This window comes from Balaenoptera musculus, chromosome 11 (assembly GCF_009873245.2).
Source record: "Balaenoptera musculus isolate JJ_BM4_2016_0621 chromosome 11, mBalMus1.pri.v3, whole genome shotgun sequence".
NCBI lineage: Eukaryota > Metazoa > Chordata > Mammalia > Artiodactyla > Balaenopteridae > Balaenoptera > Balaenoptera musculus.
The window spans coordinates 67,827,136-67,848,461 of NC_045795.1; the positions used below are offsets into that span (position 1 = coordinate 67,827,136).

At 43.7% G+C, this 21,326-nt stretch overlaps 2 protein-coding genes across 14 annotated transcripts in view; one reads left to right on the forward strand and one right to left on the reverse strand.

Annotated features, from left to right (window-relative positions):
* Positions 1-1,777: 1,777 nt before the first annotated feature.
* SMIM4 (small integral membrane protein 4) lies at positions 1,778-5,082 on the forward strand. Its single transcript, XM_036867664.1, has 2 exons — positions 1,778-2,176; positions 4,978-5,082. The coding sequence occupies exons 1-2, from the start codon at positions 2,026-2,028 to the stop codon at positions 5,067-5,069; spliced, it is 243 nt and encodes an 80-aa protein (XP_036723559.1). The 5' UTR covers positions 1,778-2,025; the 3' UTR covers positions 5,070-5,082.
* Positions 5,083-9,262: 4,180 nt separating this feature from the next.
* Positions 9,263-21,326, reverse strand: part of PBRM1 (polybromo 1) — a 109,707-nt gene continuing 97,643 nt past the window's right edge. For 5 of the 13 annotated variants that reach the window (XM_036869810.1, XM_036869809.1, XM_036869808.1 and 2 more), the window contains 5 exons: positions 20,870-21,034; positions 17,325-17,480; positions 14,208-14,278; positions 13,880-14,096; positions 9,263-12,126 (listed from right to left, as the gene is read on the reverse strand). In XM_036869810.1, the coding sequence (XP_036725705.1) occupies positions 11,954-12,126; positions 13,880-14,096; positions 14,208-14,278; positions 17,325-17,480; positions 20,870-21,034 (782 nt within the window). In that variant the 3' untranslated portion in view covers positions 9,263-11,953. The remainder of the gene's footprint in view (positions 12,127-13,879; positions 14,097-14,207; positions 14,279-17,324; positions 17,481-20,869; positions 21,035-21,326) is intronic. The other 8 variants (XM_036869820.1, XM_036869819.1, XM_036869817.1 and 5 more) reach the window with 3 other exon arrangements.

Consider the following 21,326-nt stretch of genomic DNA (forward strand, 5'->3'; position numbering starts at 1 on the left):
CCAGGAGGACTCTGCGCCCCCCTTCGGAATCTACGGCGGCGATGGCGGCTCCTTCTTTCCTCCCCTAGGGAGGCTGGAGGGCCTAAGAAAGGCCGTCCCCGCGAGGCTCCGGACGGCCAGGGCTCGGAGGGGAGAGGGCCAGAGCGCGGCGGGTCCACCCCGGCCCCCCGGCCCTCTGTCTCCCCCTCTGCTCCCGGGTCCTCCCGCCCCTTCCCCCACCTCCTGTCCTCCTGACCTCAGATCCTCTGCCCCTTCCCCCAGTCCTGCAGCGGGGGTCCTGTTCCCCGCCCCTCTCCCCTGACGGCTCTGCTCGCGGACCAGAGACCGGTCCGTTTCACTCACGTCTCTGGCGGATAAAGAGTCCTTCCCGCGCGCTCCCCGCTGCCAGCCCCACGCTGGGTGAGACCTCGGGACCCGCAGCGCAGCCGACGTCCGCTGAAGCAGACGTCATTCCCTCTCTGTGCCTTACACGGATGATCTCTGTTAACTTGGAGCGAGGCGGTGGGCCAGGGGTCACTGTGCTTGCCTGGTTCCTACCTCAGCAAATGGCCGCACCGAACCTCTCCATTCCTCGCTTCCCCACTCAGGACTCTCTAGCTCTTCTAGCAATATCACCAGGATTTCCAACGAAATTCCTCTTTCCTGCTGGGAACCACTCTCCACCCGCGTGTATTCCACACAGATCCGTTTTCTGGGTCCACATGCGCATGTGCCCTGGACCTTGAGCAGGCCGACCCTGCACCCGTGGGCCTTGTCGGTGGAGAGCTGGCTAGCTAGACACTGTTTCCGTGGGATGCTCCCCGCGGTGTCCTCGCCGGGTCTAAGGGTGTACATTCCAATATTCACTGCACCTTGGCTGAGGACCTACAGTGTGCCAGCCCCTGGGCCAAGTGCTGGCGCAGGATGGAGACCATAGATGGGCCCGTGGGAGGGCGGCTGCCCTCCCCACTCCCAGGGCCCCAGTGAGCTAAGTGTGCGCTGGGGGCTTGGCCATATGTAAGCTCGTCTGGGCGGGAGATGGGTGCTCTGTGGTGTCCAGCCCGCAGAGCCACCAAGAGAAGCCAGAGTGAGCGCCAAGCCAGCTGTGTGTGCGTGGTTGGGTGGGGTTGGCCCCGGGAGAAGGCAGGTTATCCAGGCAGCAGCTTGGGCCTGGCAGCTCAGCGGCGGACCCTACTACCCTTTTCAGAGGCGCTGCTTGATCTCTCTTCTCTCTTTTTGTATATTTTGTGTCCACATTACCAAACTCTCTTATTGGTTCTAAGTTTTCATTTGACTTTCTTAGATGGTCTAATAGTCCGGGAATAACGGAAAGTGCCCCATACAGGATAGCTTTTCTTAATTTTATGGTTGCTTGTCTCAGATGCTTACTTAGACTTTTCTTGTGATAATGATAAAGTTAGCTTTCAACAATGCACCTCAAATCCTGTTATTTTTAGAAGCCTAGGCATCAGTCTCGATCTCGAAATAAATGAAAGGCGTTGTGTAATTGCATTTTAGAGCATGTTGCACTACCCGTTTAGTAGTCCATCATAGAGGGTCATCACTCTACTAGGACTTTAAGAAAAAAGATGGCGGTGGCAGAGTAGGGGGCGCGGCCGCCAACTCTGAATACCAGCTTGCACAGGGGAGGCCGGGAGGCGGGGCCGGACCGACGCCACGTGGGAGGCCCCGCCCCTTGGCCCGCCCTGCCTCTGGAGCAGAGAAGTCTGCGCCAGCTGGTCTAGGCCTCACAGAGCACGCGCACTCCGCCGCATTCTGATTGGCGGACCCACGCAGTCCGCCGCACTCAGATTGGTGGAGCCGCTCCACATTCTGGGTCCCGAGCTCATCGCTGCTCTTTACCGGTTCCGCTCCTCACCTCCTTGGAGGTGGCTCAGGATCGGGATCGCACGGCCACTTGGCCGCCGGACTCAGCAAGGACGGGCAGGACGGCTTCGGCTTCATCCGGGAGCTCCAGTCCAGGGGCTGGGACAGCTCCCGTCGCTCTTCGTTCCGCCGTACCCTTCTCCACGACAGCGGTCCGGCATGTTTTCCAGGGCCCAGGTGAGGCGGGTTCTGCAGCGGGTGCCCGGGAAGCAGCGACTCGGCGTCTACAGGTTCCTGCCCTTCTTTTTTGTGCTGGGAGGAACGATGGAATGGATCATGATTAAAGTGCGCGTGGGCCAGGAGACCTTCTGTAAGTAGGGGTGCAGCAGCCTCTGTTTCATTTCAGGCAGGCGGGAGGCGGCGAGGGAGCCGTTTTCCTGGGGGCTATTCTCAGCTTGTAGACCTCTCATTCCGCTCAGCGCTTAGCTGCTTTTACCCTGGTCAGAAGGGCGAGTGCGGTTCCCTTCGCTGGGCGGTGGAGATCCGCCTGGGCTCTCCTGTAAGCGGGGCGACAAAGGCACATTGGTATCCAATCTTGAGACCTTCCCTGCACTTTGAGAGGAGGGCACGTGACTCCACTCAGGACGCCCTCCTTTCAAGCCTGCCCTTCGGCCATGCCGGTGACACTGTTCGGGCCTAAGGAATAGACTTCTCACAGCACCTAGAAGCGGGGGTTCCGCTTGGACAGGAAGCTCCTAACTGGCCAGTCCAAACCCTAGAGGGAACTGGTTGGCCCGGCTTAGCTAAATACTACTGTCTTTACTGGCCAGAGTCATTGGTACCAATGCCCAGCACTACAAAAAGTGTGTCTGGCATTGCTTTGCTGAGCACTAGCCTGGACAGGCTAGTTCCTCTTCCAGGAAGACTTCCCTAACCCCTAGGCCCTTTCTTCTTTCTCCCTCTCCAGAAACACAATCACTTGTGAATCGCCAATCCTCATTTAAAAAAAAAAAAAGTGCTTTCTAAAGATATTTAATCCTTCTGTGTTCACCCATTCCTTCATATTTAATGAGCACTGATGAGAGGATATAAGGCAGAGGGCCCCCACACCAGAAGAGCACTAATGGGAGAGATAGATCATACAGTTACTATTAAGTGTGATCGCTGCTGTGGGGGGAAAGTTGGGGGAGCATGGGAGTCCTGGGTGGGGCACCTGAATTGGACTAGGTGGTGCAGGGAAGGCTTTCTGGAGGAGTTACCATGTCAGGTAGGATCCGAAGATTGAGTAGGTGTCAGCCAGATGAGGGAAACGTTTATGGACTTGAAAGTGTCTTCTGCCAGTGGTAAGAGCAAACCTTGGGGCCTTGGTGTGAAAGTATGCCACTGTGTTTGAGGGACTGAAGCAGGTGAGCAGAGTGAGGGATGACGTGGTTAGAAAGGTGCCTGGGCAGGGCCACAAAGGGACTGGAGAACCAACAATGTATCCCAAAGGACTGAAGAGTTTTAAGCAGCAGCTGGTGAACGTATGTGGAGAATGCTTTCTTGTGGAGGGCGGATTGACAGGAACACTTAGGCTGTGTGGTTGTCCAGGTTTGAGATGGTGGCCTGGACTAGGGTGAGATGGCAAGAAGTGGGTGGAGTTGAGAGACACCCCAGAGGTAGTACTGACAAGGGCTTGGTGATTGAGTGGACTCAGGAAATGAGGAGTGGAGGCTTCTGGTAGGGCAGCTGGGGCAGGGAAACACAGGCAGGACAGTCCTGGGCTCCATTTTGGACCTGCTGAGGGGGGAGATGGTTATACAGAACTGAAGCTCAGAAGGCAGATCTGGGCCTCAGATCTAGGTTTGTGGGTCATTCACAAGCTGATTGTGATGAAAGTCAGAGTTTAAACCCCAACATTTTAAGGGTGACTGAGAGTGACCAGAGAGGCAAGAAGGGAAACAAGACGGGCTTGTTATCACAGAAGACAGGAGGTTCAGGAAGTTCAACTAAGTGAATGGGAGGTAAGCCCCCTCTCCCCTACCAGGAGAGACTTGAAATACGCAAATACTGATCAGGAAAGAGAGGGTGGAGAGAGGCTGAAGATACCTTGGCCCTTGAGAAGGTGGGAGAGGATGGGACCAGAGCAGGGTAAGGAGTAGCCCTTGGAAGTCAGCTGGAAGAGTTCTTTACTGATGACTTTTCTGTGCGAAGAAAGAGTTCATGGCCATTTCGGGGTGGGTAAAGTAGGGTCAGGGCCGTGGCTGAAGAAACAGGACTGCCAGGCATCACAGTGGACCCAGTTAGATGCAGCAGTTGGGCCCACAGTGCAAAGCAAGCAGAGTGAGGCATGGAAAAGGAAGTAAGTTGGATTAATCTGTAGTTTGGGTTTTGAAGGTGTATCAAGAAGTTGAGATTGATGAGAGGGAATTTCAGCTGATCTGGGCAGGAAGAGAGAACAAGGGCCTGAGGAAGTGGAGGTCCAAGGACAGAAAGGCTGCTAGAAAGGTAGTAGAGGTTGTGGTCAGAGCAGAATGAACTCATTGCTTCAGAGGAACACTGCAAGCAGATGGCAGAAGTTGAGAAGTAAGGAAGATGAAGGGGGCTGGTGCTTCATCTCTGTTGGGGGTGGTGTTGCCTGGGAAGATGGCACAGGACAGGGTCAAGGAACCTGAGCTAGATGCCAGCATTTTCAGAGACTGAAGGGGAGTGATGGACAGCAGGTGCCAGTGCAGAGAAGATGGTGGCAAATGGCATAGGCCCCAGAGGAAGAAGGTGGAGAATCAGTAGTCTGGAAAAGCAGCAGCTGAGAACAAGGAGACTGCCCTCATCTCCCAGCCCTCAGTTCCTGGGTGTGGCAGAGGGAGCAGCAGAGAGCTATAGGGCCAGAAGTGCCTCTGCGGGGCCAGTTAAGAAGGATGATTTCAGAGAGAAGTGAAATTGCTAAGGGCTGTGCTGGGACATGACACTATCTTTGAAGACACTGACTCTGACCCTGCTATTGATATTGAGAGCTCCTTTAACATAGTCCTCACTTAAATCAAATCTTGTTTTAAGTTTATTCTGGTATTGAGTTAAGCCTTAATGTTGAGATTCAGGTGACAGATCTAGACTATTGGTTAAATTACTCAGATATGTATTTTTAATTCCTTAGTCTCCTGAAAATCTAAATAAAATCTTTGTTTGATACAGACGATGTCTACCGTAGAAAAGCCTCAGAAAGGCAGTATCAGAGAAGGCTGGAAGATGCATCAGAGACTGAACTTCAGCAGTCAATAAAGTGAATATGAAACTTTACTACTGGTTTCAACTCCTTTAAAAATGTACTTTTCGGGTCTCTTGTTCTTACATAGAACTGCCTTTACAAAGAATTTTTATAGTTTTCCTGTCTCTGCTTGAATACTTCCCAAGTCACTGATGGACAGCACTTGTGGGAAAATTATTTCCTACTAAAACACACCTACCCATTGAATCTAGTCCATGAAATATTTCTTAAACAATTCAAGGATCAAATCAGGATGCTTTTCAGTGTAGCCTGAATTGTTTGTGAAGTCCTTTGTTTTAGGCAACAAGGGATAACCTTATTTAGTTTTTTGCAGAATTCAGACTTACTATGAATAAAAGTTAGTTATCTACTGTAGGATCATTTAAACGAGGATGATTATGCAGACTACATTTCTGCTAGCTACCAATTTGTAAACATTTTGTTAGAATGTGACCATACGTTACTCATGTTAAGTGCTCTTGTGAACACAGACAACCCCTTACCTTGCTTGGCTCCACTAACATACAAGGGCTGGACCTCCATGAGGACTGGGGAGCAACACGTTTCACTCCCCTCTGAGATGAAGATGTTGCTTTCATCTAGCTGCTAAAGATAAAGACACTGCTCCTTCCCAAAGAAAGTGAATCTTCACAGCATAAAGCAACCATAGACTTGAGCTAAATCAGAGGCTCAATCTATAGGGAGAGATTTTCCAATCTGATCCAGAATAAGTTTGGATCAGTTGGTAGAAAAAGCAAAGGCATCTTTCCATGTTTGGATAACCATATCCAACATCTTTTCAAACAAGAAAATATATACATATTAAGGAAGACTAAGTTTCAAAATAGTTTCTAACTATTGCTCATGAATAAAGAAGCAGATGCTTAAGGCCACAGGGTATCCTCAAGTTAATGATCTCTGCCACAAATAAATTGTTCAAAGGGATTTTTTTTTTCTAATTTCAGTCAGTCCATTTATGTTAGAACCAATCCAGTATAAATAAGGAGCCACTGACTACTCAGATCTCATTAAAGTACTAATGAGTCACTGCTCAGAGGTAGCTTGAGTATGAAGACCAGTGATGACCAACAGCACCAGGTAGAGGAAGGTAGTTCTCACGTACGCTTTTGTTACCTCAAGCATTCCTGGTGACCCTAAACCTCATAGTTACTTTTAGTGACTAGACTGCTGCACAGTGAATTTAAATTGTGGCCTTAACTCCCATTTGTTCCCCCAACCCCAGTTTTAGAAGTTTAATATTTTGTACATATGTAAAGAGCATATGTAACATACATACCTTTTACAGAGAATAGTTGTAAATGCTAATAAAACCATCAGCTAACTTCTGTGTCTGCTGTGGTTTCCTTCCCTGGCCTATCCCGCTGCCTCCATCTCAGGGAGAATCTCTAGTCTGAAATTTGTGCTAAACTTCCCTAGAGTTTTCTTCATCTTTCTAAAATATATGTATTGGAGTGCCAATTTATTTAAGACAACGAAGCTTTGAAGATGACACAACAATGTCTGACTTTAAGGCAAGCAGACTAGCAAAGCAATTGTATTAAATTGAAGATACTTTCAAAGCATATTAATTTGGATGCTACAGAACTAATTTTTGTTAACCAAGGTGCAAGCTTTTTAACTTTGCCTCAATTTTTTAACAGTTCTACTAAGGAATATGACTATCCCACTTATCAGACACTAGGATTATTTAAGGGAACTTCAATAATTTAAAGAGCAATGCTCTCATATGCTGCTTACAGAACTGCAGTGCCCCCTACTGTGAACTACAAGGCAAACAATTTAATAACTTGCATTTCAAAAACCACAATACTTTAGAATGACAAAAATCTAATTAGCATTTATTGCTAGAAGTCTACCTCCATTGGGGTGTTAGACAAAGAACGTGGGCTTTGGAGCTTCATTTTATCATCTGAATGGATACGGAAAGTATTCGGTTGACCAAAAAGTTCATTCGGTTTTTCCCATAAGATGGCTCCAGTAGCGCTTAGTTGTCTTTAACTTCATTCGAAACAATTTTGTTAGACTGTATTATGACAGGTCTCATATCAGGATGCATTAAAAAAAAAAAATCAAAATTGGTGAATTTTTGTGCAGCCATTTTAATATTGAAGATGGAAGCAACATTTTCCACGTATTATGCTTTATTATTTCTTTTTTATATAAATTTTTAAAATTTTTGGCTGCGTTGGGTCTTTGTTGCTGCGCGTGGGCTTTCTCTGTGGACAGCGGGGGCTACTCTTTGTTGCGATGTGAGGGCTTCTCCTTGCAGTGGCTTCTCTTGTTGCAGAACACGGGCTCTAGGTGCGTGGACTTCAGTAGTTGTGGCTCATGGGCTCTAGAGCACAGGCTCAGTAGTTGTGGTGCACGGGCTTAGTTGCCCCGAGGCATGTGGGATCTTCCCAGAGCAGGGATAGAACGCGTGTCCCCTGCATTGGCAAGTGGATTGCCAACCACTGCGCCACCAGGGAAATCCCTATGCTTTATTATTTCAAGAAAAGTAAAAACGCAACTGAAACACATAAAAAGATTTGTGCAGTGTGTGGAGAAGGTGCTGTGACTGATCGAACATGTCAAAAGCGGTTAGCGAAGTTTTGTGCTGGAGATTTCCCACTGGACAATGCTCCACGGTCAGGTAGACCTACTGAAGTTGATAGTGATCAAATCGAGACACTGAGAACAATCAATGTTATACCATGCGTGAGACAGCTGACATACTCAAAAATATCCAAATCAAGCATTGAAAATCACCGCTTGGTTATGTTAATTGCTTTGATGTTTGGGTTCCATAATTTAAGTGAAAAAAGCCTCTTGACTGTATTTCCGCATGCAATTCTCTACTTAGACGTAACGAGAATGTTCTATTTTTTTTTTAAATTTATTTATTTATTTTTGGCTGCTTTGGGTCTTCGTTGCTGCACGCAGGCTTTCTCTAGTTGCAGCGTGCGGGCTTCTCATTGCAGTGGCTTCTCTTGTTGCAGAGCACGGGCTCTAGGCATGTGGGCTTCAGTAGTTGTGGCACGTGGGCTCTAGAGCTCAGGCTGAGTAGTTCTGGCGCACGGGCTTAGTTGCTCCGCGGCATGTGGGATCTTCCCGGACCAGGGCTCGAACCCGTGTCCCCTGCATTGGCAGGCGGATTCTTAACCACTGTGCCACCAGGGAAGCCAGAACGTTCTATTTTTAAAACAAATTGTGAGAGGCGATGAAAAGTGGATACTGTACAATAATGTGGAACGGAAGACATCGTGGGGCAAGCTAAATGAACCACCACCAACCAACCAAAGGCCGGTCTTCATCCAAAGAAGGTGATGTTGTATATATGGTGGGATTGGGAGGGAGTCCTCTATTATGAGCTCCTTCCAGAAAACAAAACGATTAATTCCAACAAGTACTGCTCCCAGTTAGACCAACTGAAAGCAGCACTTGACGAAAAGCATCCGGAATTAGTCAACAGAAAACGCATAATCTTCCATCAGGATAACGCAAGACCGCACATTTCGATGACCAGGCAAAAAACTGTTACAGCTTGCTGGGAAATTCTGATTCATCCGTCGTATTCACCAGATATTGCACCTGCGTATTTCCATTTATTTCGGTCTTTACAAAATTCTCTTCATGGAAAAAATGTCAATTCTCTGGAAGACTGTAAAAGGCACCTGGAACAGTTCTTTCCTCAAAAAGTGATATTAGAGGAAAACGGTTGATTTTACCAACACCTTCTATTAAAAGTGAGGTCATGTCTTAAGAGATTATAAGCATGATAAAAACATACCCGGGCCACTTGTCTCTTCTGGCCATACACAGCTATTTGAAATGGATTACACTGATTTATGATATAGGACATGCTTGCCTTACCTTCCACCATCAGTAACAACTCCCTCTGCAATTTGAACTTCAACCTGCATTTCTGCCCATGCTGAGGACATGTTAGGAATCCTTGACTGCCAGTCTGAGAGGCTTGGCATGGGCATGTCAGGCTGCAGTGTGACTACATTCGGCTTCTGTGTTAATGCAGCCTAAGCCTTGGATCAGGGTCTGGACACTGACTTTTGCCTCTACCCAAGGAGCTCTCTTCCTTTAAATTGGCAGCCATATCCCTGTCAACATAAAATCAAGGCCTGCAGGAATTAAACCTACTTGAAACTAACATCTGACACAAGCTTTAACAGAACAACCAAACCTGGTTAATCCAAATCACTTTGCAAACTCCATTTTTATTTGGATTAAAAAGCATTAGATGAACAAACATATGATACATACATATTATAAGACTAGTTATCACTTAAACCTCTTTCGATACAGAAATTAGAATAAACCAAGTTTTAATCAAGTCTGAAAATGTTTAAGTTCAAAAGTCAACAACACCAATTTGGAGATTTTACACAAAGAAGAGTCCCCTCTTAATTCTTCCTCATAGGAAGAAAAGGGTGGGTTCAAAAACAAAGCAATTCAAGGCCTTTTAAATCAGTTGGCTGACATACTATTTTAAACCTATAGGTCTTTTTCCACACATAAACAAAATTCTTTTCCACATGAACTTACATTTTGAAAACATTTAGGCCATTATACTTTCTAAGCCATATCACTACAGTTCCTAAAACTCATGAAAAACAAGATGTATAGTTCACATGTACCTTTTAAAGTCAGGGCTTTTTTTTTTTTTTTTCTTTTTCTTTTCTTTTTTGGAAGATGGCTGACCTCAAATCTTATATCCTAAAATATTAATTGACATTCTCCAAGTTAATATACAGAAAGACATGATTCTAAAATAAATACATAGAGCTTTTTTCTTTTTTAATTAGGGCCTGCCTAATGGCCCCCTGGCCCGGCTCTGCACTGCCTTAGGGAAGCCCCTGGCTGGATCTATGGTTCCTACAGCACCTCCAGACACTGAGAAGGAGCCTGGAGGAGGAGTGCTCTGGCTTCTAATGCCCCACATAGACCACAGTGAAGTTTTTAGAGTCTTCCCAAAGAAGTCTCTTCCAGACCTTAAAAAGGGAAATAAGACGGGTGCATGAAATAAATAAATAACTTAACCAAAATTAAATTTCAGGTTCTTTGGTGTAATTCAAGGATGTCTAGAAATAAAATAATCTGATTGTATTATACAGTCCATGATGATTCAATGGCCCAAATAACCAAGAACTGAAGATTTCTTTATCTGATTCAGTTTAACAATAAGATACTGATATACTACTGCAAAACATTTTTTAAAATTCAGAACTGTTTAAAATACTTGATGCAAATTGAGATCCAGTGGTTGACTTATAGGCATTTAAGTTATAAGGACCTCCTGTAATTAAAGTATCTAGATACAAGAGACTTTTTTCCATTCTAAACTCTTCCTTCCCCATGATTTAGTAAGAATGGTAATTAAATATCCAGGTATTGATTCATACCAGATTAAAAGAAAAAAAGTATCCTCTGAGAGTCACTCTCAATTTACAAACAGCAGTGGAAGCTCCACCACAATGGCAACCACCTTGTTACAATAAAGCAGGTTTCAAAAACACTGAGTGAAATACTGTTCCATGTTTGATGCTTTCCACCTGTCTATAAGCATTATATACTGCCTCCATATGTTTTTTTCCAGAGTCATATATGGGAGACAGGGTCATCAAACCTAAGTGTTTGGGATCTGTAATGGTCTTTTTAGTGAGCATTTTCTTAAATTATGATTTCCTTCTCCTGAAATTCAAAAGCACAAGCTGAATTTTAAAATTATTTTATAAAGTCTTAAATTTCTGGTTGAGAATTACAACCCTGAAACTTAGGAGAAAAAGAAAAAAAAAAAGCCAGATCTGATGAGGAAATAAAGAATACTAAAACATACTTGCATATGCAGGCAATCCAGCCTTTTACAATTATGCTTCTGACACAGCCCATATCTGGTTAATGCACTCCCTTCCCTAAGTTAGGTTAGGTGTTATGTTTAAAAATAAATCACCTCCAGCACACCTCAATACTTTCTTTAAGATGAACTTCAATGATTTGCAATATAAGAGATTTAAAGTTTTAAATCACCTAACATGTATAGGCATAAATTGTGAATTCATTACAAAAAGATCAAAAGTACCCTTAAACTTACCTGCCAAGACTAAATATAATTCAGGGTTGTGCACATGTTCTGCAAAAATAACTGACACCATAGATGTCTAACTCAGCACAAGAAAAAGTGCTATCTCCCTCCAGGTGTCCGGGAGCTGCATTAGCTGCAGAAGAGTGCACAGTGCTGACTTCAGATCTCTGAGTTACTAGAGCAAATGTGCCGTGTCTGCCAAACATCTACAATCCAGCTAACAACCTTTCACTCTACCTGGAAGAAACAGTTCTTGCAAAAGTGGCTTAAGATATTTAGGCACGTGAAACAGACACAAGGACACTCCCCTCTCTAAGATGTAAACTAGGGCCAACTTCACATTTCATTGACAACTTAATCTAATCTGTAAACTCTTTTGTGTGTGTGTGTTTTTTTTTTCATTTTGTTTGTTATTTTAAAAAAACAAAAACAAAAAACCAACCAAAAAAAACAAGAAACAAAAACCCCAAGCCAAGACAAAAAACCTTTGATGGTTTCAGCTCTATGGCAACAAGTAAAAAGATAAAACTCCAAGTCTAAATACAACCAATTATGAAACTGGTTTTAAACGAAGGAAACATATGCAAAAAAAAGTCTTTGTGTATTTGATAAAGTCAACTTAATATAACAAAAACAAATTGAAATAGCTTATTAAAAGTGTCCTTATATAAAAATGGCCTTGTGATGTACAATAAAATGCAATAAAAATTATCATCCTTTGTTCCTCCCCCCACCCCCAGTAACTAAAATGGCTACTGTTCCACAAAACTCTTTATACTTCTATAAAAGAATCGTAATTGATGTGATTAAAGGTTTTCTAGATTGTATGCTTGGCGAATGTTGAGGGTGTCTCGGAGCATCAGATCCCGAAGGCGCCAGAGGGCGTCTGCCATGGTGGTGTGGGCCCCTTTACTTTTCAGCCAGTGAGAGGGGAGTCGGCTCTCCTGTTCTTTTGACAAATGGACATCGCGTCTTCGAGCTGAAAATTAAAGTGCAGACAGAGAAATACAAGTATCAGTCCTAAGGTCTGACAGATTTATTAAAACATGAAACATTATTTATTGAATATTATGAATTTTAACTCTGCAGAATATTTCCAAGCAAATTTCTTACATTGTTTTATTAGGCATCTTGGTTTTTAGAAAACTATTTTACTTAGGTATGAGACTACCTAGCCAAGGATGTCTCGTTTTACACTTTGCAGTTTAGAAATTATCTCATGTCTTTTTTTTTTTTTAAATTAATTAATTAATTAATTTATTTTTGGCTGCACTGGGTCTTCGTTGCTGTGTGCAGGCTTTCTCTAGTTGCGGTGAGCGGGGGCTACTCTTTGTTGCGGTGCGCGCGCTTCTCATTGCGGTGGCTTCTCTTGTTGTGGAGCATGGGCTCTAGGCACGCAGGCTTCAGTAGTTGTGGCTCGCAGGCTCAGCAGTTGTGGCTCACGGGCTCTGGAGCACAGGCTCAGTAGTTGTGGCGCACGGGCTTAGCTGCACTGCAGCATGTGGGATCTTCCCAGGTCAGCGCTCGAACCCGTGTCCCCTGCATTGGCAGGCGGATTCTTAACCACTGTGCCACCAGGGAAGTCCTAGAAATTATCTAATTTCTAACAATTACTTCACAAAACAGCTGCACAAGATAACATAATTGCTAGAATGGGAACATAAAAGTTGTACCAACACCTAAAAGATCTGATCATTAATATTTAATAGTTACTCCAATATTAACAAAAATTCCTAAAAAGGTAAATGTGAAGAAAGGGAAAACCACCTACTACTCTTAAAGGAATCAAAAATGATCAAATTTGGCGTAGAAATGAAAAATGAACAGAAACTTCCAAATTTCTTTCCAGAAACTAGGCAAGTTATTTTAGTAAGTACTGAAAATATGCTGAGCCTGCTGAACTAAATGAATAAACTTGATAGGTTAATAGAAACATGTCTTCCAATATTATTTTTCTTTTTTAAAAATTGAGGTGAAATAATTTTTAATTTACCCAAATCCACCTATGCTATGCCCAAATGCCTGAAAAATAATTGAAAAAATTCAGAATATACTTAAGAAGATGGCATAGATATTTATGACAAAACTAAGCTTTGAAACTCAGCAAAAAAAACATTTTCAGTGTGTAATGTCAATATACAAAGAAGCTCCAAACCCTTCTACTAAATATACAATTTAAGGCATACCTCAGGTTTGGTTCCAGATCACCACAATAAAGTGAGTTGCATGAATTTTTTGGTTATGTTTACACTATACTGTAGTCTAATGTATGCAATATAGCATCATGTCTAAAAGAAGAATGTACGTACCTTAATTAAAAAAGACTACACTGCTAAAAAAATATTAACCATCATCTGAGCCCTCAGCAAGTCGTAATCTTTTTATAATGGTAACATCAAAGATTGTTGATCAAAGATCACCAAAACAAATATAATAATAATGAAAAAGTTTGAAATATTGTGAAAATTACCAAAATGTGACACAGAAACACGAAGCGAGCACATGCTATTGTAAAAATGGTGCCGACAGACTTGCTTGACACATTGCCACAAACCTTCAATTTGTAAAAAATGCAGTATCTGAGAAGAGTAACGAAGCAAAGTGCAATAAAACAAGGTATGCCTGTATAAGAATAATGGATATTTATCCTATGATATAATAGGTCCATAGCAGCGAGAGGACTTTGATAAAGCATGGATTTCGAAAGGCTTCTTGAGAAGGACTCTCCTTACCTGCTAGGGTCTGGTCCCACTTGCTAATGCTGTTGGACTCAGCACTGAGTCCTTCAATATATTTTAGGTAGGCCTCTGAGTGGAGAAGCCGTTGAGTCTTCGGTGGGGGAGCCACAAACATGGGTGTTGTTGGCTGCTGTATGACAGGGGGGCCGGGTGGATGTGGGCCAGGATATGGAGGTGGTGCCTGCTGCCCTGGAGGCCCCAAAACACCTACCTGAAAGAGCACAGACACATGGTGAGGGAAAAAAAATACTCAGCGCATGCTCTGAGAAAGAGGGTAACTTGAATTCTGTTGAGTCCTAGAAGATCCAACTTGGAGGCTCACCTGCTGTCCATATGGACTTCCACCTGCTGCTGGAGTCCCTACCATAGGGGCCACTCCTTGGTTCATCACACCTATAATTCAGAATTACAGGCACAATTAGAGGCTCTGGGTTGAGAAGAATGAAAAACTACTGTCTGATAAGAAAGGCCATTTATAATGCAAGCCTATGATCTCTGCCCTGAGTCTTTGTGCATAGGAACCCTAAGCACCCAAAACAGGATGTAGCATTCATATAGAAAGTTCATGTTCTTTTGTTTTCTAGGTACTTTAAATACAAAGCTAGGACAATTTGTCAGACGTACATTAATTATTCATGGCTTAGTAATAATTTGAACCCTGCATAAAATTCTAGTATTTCCCTAGGTAAGCTACAGTCAGAATACAACTATATTTTCAAGGTATTTTTCTTTTGACAACACAGTTTCCTGCAACTGAAGCCCGTGTTTAATTTCAGCAGTAATGGCATTGCAACCAGGCTCAGCTGTATGCGATGTGTTAGGACAGCAGGGACATAAGGGAAGAGGTTTGTGCAAGCGCACATTAAATGACCTTTGTGGAGGCTGGAGGCACATTCTTGCTGTCCTCTCACAGGCCACCAGCACCTCTGGTTCTAACTGGAGTCACTAATGTTGGCAGAGAGGGGCCATTGCCATTTGATAGACCAGCACTTTGAAAAGGGATCATCTGGAAACAGAGGAGCCTTGGTGCTATCACTTCAAATGCAAAATGACAAAGGGAAAGAGAAAGATTCCATGGTCCTACTATATTTGGACTTTGTATAAACTTCCCTTGGTGACTCCTCACAAGCAATTTCTGTCACACAAGCAAGTTCTGTCTCATAGGTCCTAGTTGATAATAACATGATGTCTTAAATTTAGCATCTGGGGCTATTTTAATCTCAGGACCATCCATTTCCTAGTCTCATAAAACAGAGCAATAGGTAAGGGACCCAGTTCATTAAAAACTAACAAACTACAATCAAGACCCTGGTGAGCTACTGCTTAAACCTTAAACAAGTCCAGCTGGCTGCACAGAAGCATCAACAGGAGCTAACTTCATATTCTATAGTTTCTCTGGATTCAAAATGTTGGTATTTTAACCAGGCAGAACCAACCCACTATTCTAAGGTTCAGAATTGCTAAATACCACTTCCAAGAAGTATTAGATGTTTGTAAGAGAGAAAATACTAAGTGAAAACAAGCTTTCTGTTTACAAAGCAGGGATTTTTATATTCCAAGAACCCAGAAGGGTACTTGAATCATAAGAATAGGATCTTAGTGATTATTTGTGAGTGAGTGAAGAGGTTGCGGTGGGTAAGCTGCTGCTCCAGCAACATATTATTAACCCCTGTCCCCCTAGGACACTCACCCACCTTAGATTTCACAACACAGTGGGCCTCCATGAGGTGCCTGTGTCAATCTCTGCAGGGCAGCACAAACAAATCAGCAACCAACCCCCTATGTGTCCTCTGTTTACAAATGCCATGCCAGGGGGCAGCTGGTGAGAATGCGGGCTGAGTCACCAGAGGAGCTCACTGAATCTCCCTCTCCTCAAAGCCTGATCAGACGTGTGTGTGTAGACACTAAGAGGGGTTCTTCCCTGTCTCCTTATCATCAGGTGTGTTGTGCTTCCGTCAAATGCATTTAGAATCTGAAAAAGGGGCAAAGGGAGACATCTGCCTCCCAATACCCACCAAAAGACCAGTTACCTAGAGGGTACTGGCCTTTGGTATGACTCCCGCTGAGTAGCACACGCACCTGGGAGTTAACTCCAGCTTAGTCTCACTGCTCAGTCAGATACTCTTGCCAAGGGGAGAGGGCACAGAATTAAGGACAACTCCACCTGCCACAGGAGCACACCCATTTTATGACTGACACTTGCTGCAACAGCAACTCACACACAGTCCACCACTTCCATAATGAAGCACCCACGCCCACGAACATTTCCTCCTCTGGGTGTGTCTGGATCAAACACTTCTGTGGAGTTATGGCCATTCTCTAAGCAACACTCACATCACAAAGAGTGTTACTGGAGACTCTAGGCCAAGCCACCAGGTTCGCTCACCCTACACACTGCTGGGCACACCCTCTGAAGCTTTGTTTGGAACTCTTTATAGCCACGGGATCGGCAGATCCAATGCTGTTGTAAGCAAATCTAAGGGTTTCTACATTTTGTCATCTGGGCCAGGCCTTTAGCTAATATTTTGGATAATGGATCAAACGCTATTCCAAGTCATCTTAAGGTCACATTCCCTCCAAATAGATACCTAAGGGTCAGTTTTTTTGCATATGATGGCAATTAATATGGGAACTTGTGATTTTCCTTTCATAATAATCTTTCAAATTTGCTAATTAATTGTAAAGGAAAACTGTACCTATTTCTGGGCTCCATTTATATGTTTCTATATGACATAACTTCTGAGCTTCTGTTGACAAACAAACCAGTGTCTCCAGGTAGCAGGGTGGGCTATGCTGTTCTTTAAATGTTATGCCATGCTTCTTCGGGGACTCAGATATAGAAAACTCGTTCAGGGCAAATTCGCTCTCTCCCTCCTTTCTGTTCCTAGAAGGACTGACTGAAGGATTTCTAAAGAGTTCTACATTAGCAACTCTGTAATTCCCTTAGAGGGGAGGGGCTGTTTGAAAAGCAAAAGATGGAGCAGGGACTCTACACAGAAGACCCTTCGAGATAAGAATTGAACCAGAAGAAGAAATGTACTCAGGAGCAAAAAGTGCTTTTTATATCAACTGGCAATTTGGGAAACCTCATTCACTGATAAAGAGAGCACAGCATGACCTCCTAGGCTGTGTTTGGCTTTCTGAGCACGTGTCAAATTGTTTGAGTGATTTTAGAGTACACCTCCTGCCCCTTGATCTGCTGAGTCTAGTTTCTGTCATGTGTCCTGTGCTGCTGCTAGGCAGCCAGGTGCTCAAGGGCACAGGTGCTGAGCCACCTGCTCAACACACAGGACAGGTCCTGCTGCTGACATCCCTGGGATTCTCAGTGAGGGAAGGCCTGCCCACATGGGCAGCAGGTACCTCCTGGAACAAATGGCTGAAGGAGGAAAAAGAGAATATGAAGATGAGATTAATGAGTGAATGAGGATGAAGTTCTTACCCGGTGGTGGTATGCCCGGGAGGCCGGGCACACCTGGCGGAAGATGGTGGGGTGGAGGCCCCCCAGGGTGAAGTGGCTGCATGCTGCCCATGCTAACAAGGCCATCAACTGGGCCCTGCAAAGGTGGAAGGCCTGGCGGATAGCCACCCATCATGCCTTGAAGGACACAACAAATTTCAGACATGCATCATTAACATGCAACATGAACTAAGTAATAACAACCCCCCCCCCATGCACTACTAATGAATAAAGCACCCTTAGTACTGCATGATATAACGGCAATTAGTGCAATTATTTTGTGCAATAATGAACAAAATATAAAGTTACAAATATGAAATACATTTCTGGATGAATTAGTACTTAGTACATTATTATTTGTAGTTATTTCCCTGTGATAAATATGCTGCATGTTTTCAGTCAAATAATAATAAAGAGGAGTTCCAGTAACAGCCTTCCCAAGGTCTTGATTGTTGCAAGGTGTTCAAACAGAGACCCGTTCTGCCTACTGCGATTCTACTGAAGAGTATAAACCCCATCATTCCACTATGCCCACACTCATATGCCTATCACGGGTACACATGAGGGGAAACTGGAATGGAGGAGAATGAGGCGCACAGCCCTGATCACAAAGCATGGTTCTCCAGCATGGGGGAGGCGGCAAGACTTTTTCAAGACTTCTATGTCCATTCCTCCTCCCTTTTAGCCCCACCACTGCTGGTAAGAATGGATCATGCTTGAGCTTGAGCTGGGGAACAGCTAAGAGTCATCACAATGAATGATGTTTCATCTTTAGATCTCAAAACATGATAAAATAAAGATAAAACCTAACTCCCCACCCCGACCCTGGCTGCCAGCCAACCTAAGCCCAGTTCACTCAGTAGCCTGCACGCAGATCTTAGGAGGAATGGCTGGAGAATCAGGCTCTGTTGACATGAGAAAAGGCCAATTGTCATCATTGTCCCCAAGCGCACAAATGTCCTCACAAAGACCTTCAGTTAACAGGGAACATTTTAAATGAGGTAGAGAATTTCTGTGAACAGAGGTTTTTATTCCTTTATTTTCAAAGTGCATCTTCACAACACAGAATACTTTCTGCTGGCTAGGGAAGAATTTCAAATAAGTATTTTTGGCAAAAAGAGTGAAAGGAAGAAGATAATTTCAAAATGTCAAAGATTCACCTATCAAAAGAACTTTAAAGCCATATGACATTTTTTTAAGCAAGAAAAACAACCTGATTTTGCTGGGATTTGAAATGATCACAATGAACAAAACACAAGGCTCCCCGCGAAATGCAATCACCTTTGGTCACAGCTTCTTGCACAAAGGGAGGGGTTAAGGAATTGGTGTGAAACCTCCTTTTTTATATAATACTCTTTGTAGAGGGGTTCTGGAAACAGTGGAAGACTCCCGGTTCTAAGAATTTTACTCTTTGACTTTCCCTGAAGAATTGTTTGAAAAGTATTTATTTATAAAAGTTTAGTCTTTTGAAGCTATAAAATTACTGAAAGTTCTGAGATTGATTCAGCTTGCCTCATTGGTCATATCTAAGCTAAGAAACTTACAATTACACAAACCAATAAAACAAATTTTAAATAATAATACCTCTGTACATAAAATAGGATTATCAGTTTCATTTTCTTAAAATGAGAGTTCAGAGAGTAAAACTACTTTTGAACAGACACCATCACCTTAAACATGAGGAGATCCAATGCTACCAAACTGTCTTTTAACCATACCACCAGACAGAGCTTTTAAGGATAAGTAGGTGGGAATTCAAGAATGTTAGGAGGCTTTGCTTTCAATTACAAAAGCCCATCTGAACGCAGCCTTCACGGGCTGTGGTTGAAGAAATTATTAAGAATAGAAAGACATGACACTTGTCTTCATTAAACTGTACTTTGGCATTTATTATCCCAGTCACATGTGTTCAAATGAGCTTCAATGCTTGTAAGCAAAGCTGGTCTCAGACAGCAACAAGGCTAAGACTTAGGCCCTATGCAACCTGTAAACCCATAAGAAATCACCCTCTTAAGCTGCAAAGTCCCCATTGTGGACCAAAGACTGGTTACTGTAGAGAATGCTTGCCCTGCACTCCCACAGCCCAGAAGTCTGGGCAGCAAAAGCTTTAATAATGGAGCAGGGGCTTTCTGGAAGGGGGCCATCCTCCTCACCCATCAGAGCTCTGTGATGTTATTCCCCAACAGGGAGCTAAAATGCTGCAGCTGCTGTTTTTCAATGTTTTTAGCTGTTTGAATTCGTTTTGTTAATGTGTCCCTGGGCTTTTTAGTCAAGGGCACAGTGCTATAATATCACACATCAAATAGAACAAAAGACAATGTCAATGAGGGAATTCTAACTTTCAAAGTCCCCACGTTCAAGGTCTGATTTCTAAAAACCTCTGGCACCCCATTAACCAAAATGGGCCATGGAATAGAGCAGGCGATTATGAGATTTGTTAGATCAACATCAGTTACACTGAAAGTACTGAAAGCCATGATTCAGATGTGCTTTGGCGAGTGCAACTGCTGAGTTCAGCGATAGTGCATTTGAGAACTTGCCATCACAAAAGGTAGGAGCAACAATGGAAAAGTTATCCTATGCTACTCTGCCTTAAAAAGCAAAAAAAAAAAAAAAAAAAAAAACAAAAAGCGAAAACAAAAACAGCATCCCAATGAGCCTGTCTTGAGCAACACTATCTTGGACTCCCTGCAAAAAGAGGTCAGACTGCTTGCTTAAGAAGAAACACAGCTTGAATGGACCTCACCAGGCTTAGAAAGATCACGAAGGAGGGACCCGAGAAGTGGTCTGCAGGCTTCTCACTGGAGACACATCAGACAAGAATATTCAAGAAGAGCCAAATTTGCTATGGCTACCAGAACCAGAGACAACACACACAAGCAAACCACATTCATCTTTTCTTTTCTTTTTTTAAAAATATGTGACTGGGATACTAACAGAAAATGCAGTTTAATGTAATTAAATAGAAAAGCATTACAGAGTGGGCACAATGAATTGATTAAGGACTTTGTATTCTACTTAGCAGTCATGCACATTGGTGACCAAGAAAGGATTTACAATTCATTGTCAAAAATCCTTTTAAATGGTCAGTCTTTTAAGGATGGCTGCAGCAGAACAAGGCAAACTGAATACTGGAATGAGATGGGGAAATCATCACCACCTAAAGACTAGTTTTGTGTTTTCTGTTGGGAGTCCCTCCAGAACAGAATTCAGGGTCTGTTTATATTTTCTGCTGTAGAACTCTATCAAGAGCAGTCTACGGTGGAGAATATCGCCAGACCATGCCCACAGCCAGGGAAGAGCTGCTCCCTACCAATTCCCAGGATTGGGCCCAGGGCCCATTTCTGGGGCAGAGGGGAGGCATTGCCCATAAGGGAAAGGCGATATAAGGACAACATGGATGACTTCAAACTTTGAATCTGTCATGAGAAAAGCCTAGAGACTGTGGCTTACTCCTTGTTGGAGGAAAAAAAAAAATGAAGGAATTTCTTAAAGTGGAAAAAAATGGTCTTAGCTCCTGTTTTTACCTGCAACAGGTGTCAACTGCTGATTGAGCATCCCCATTGGTGTTGGTGGTGGCACCACCCCCATGAGAGCCCCCACAGGGGTGCCTGCTCGGGGAGAAGCACTCGGCTGCTGTTGCTGTGCTGCTCGCTCTCTCTCCTGCTGCTCAGCAACTTTAGCTGCCCGCTCTGTAAAGGCATTTCAGATTTTCAATTCTGTTTTTAACCCAGGAATTCAAAATACCATCCATTGCATTCAACAGGACTAGTAAAAACACAGGCAACAGTTCTGTCTCAATGGAAGGAACAGTAGATGACTAGTCTCAACACAGGAGGAGTCGGGCCGATTTCACTTGGTAACCTAGAGTCCAGCTTTCCTATCCCATCTTGAGAACTGGTCTGCAAAGATTTCAAGAATGTTAAGACTGCAACACACATTCAGAAAGCACAGATTTTATTTAAAAACGTCACCAGCATAACC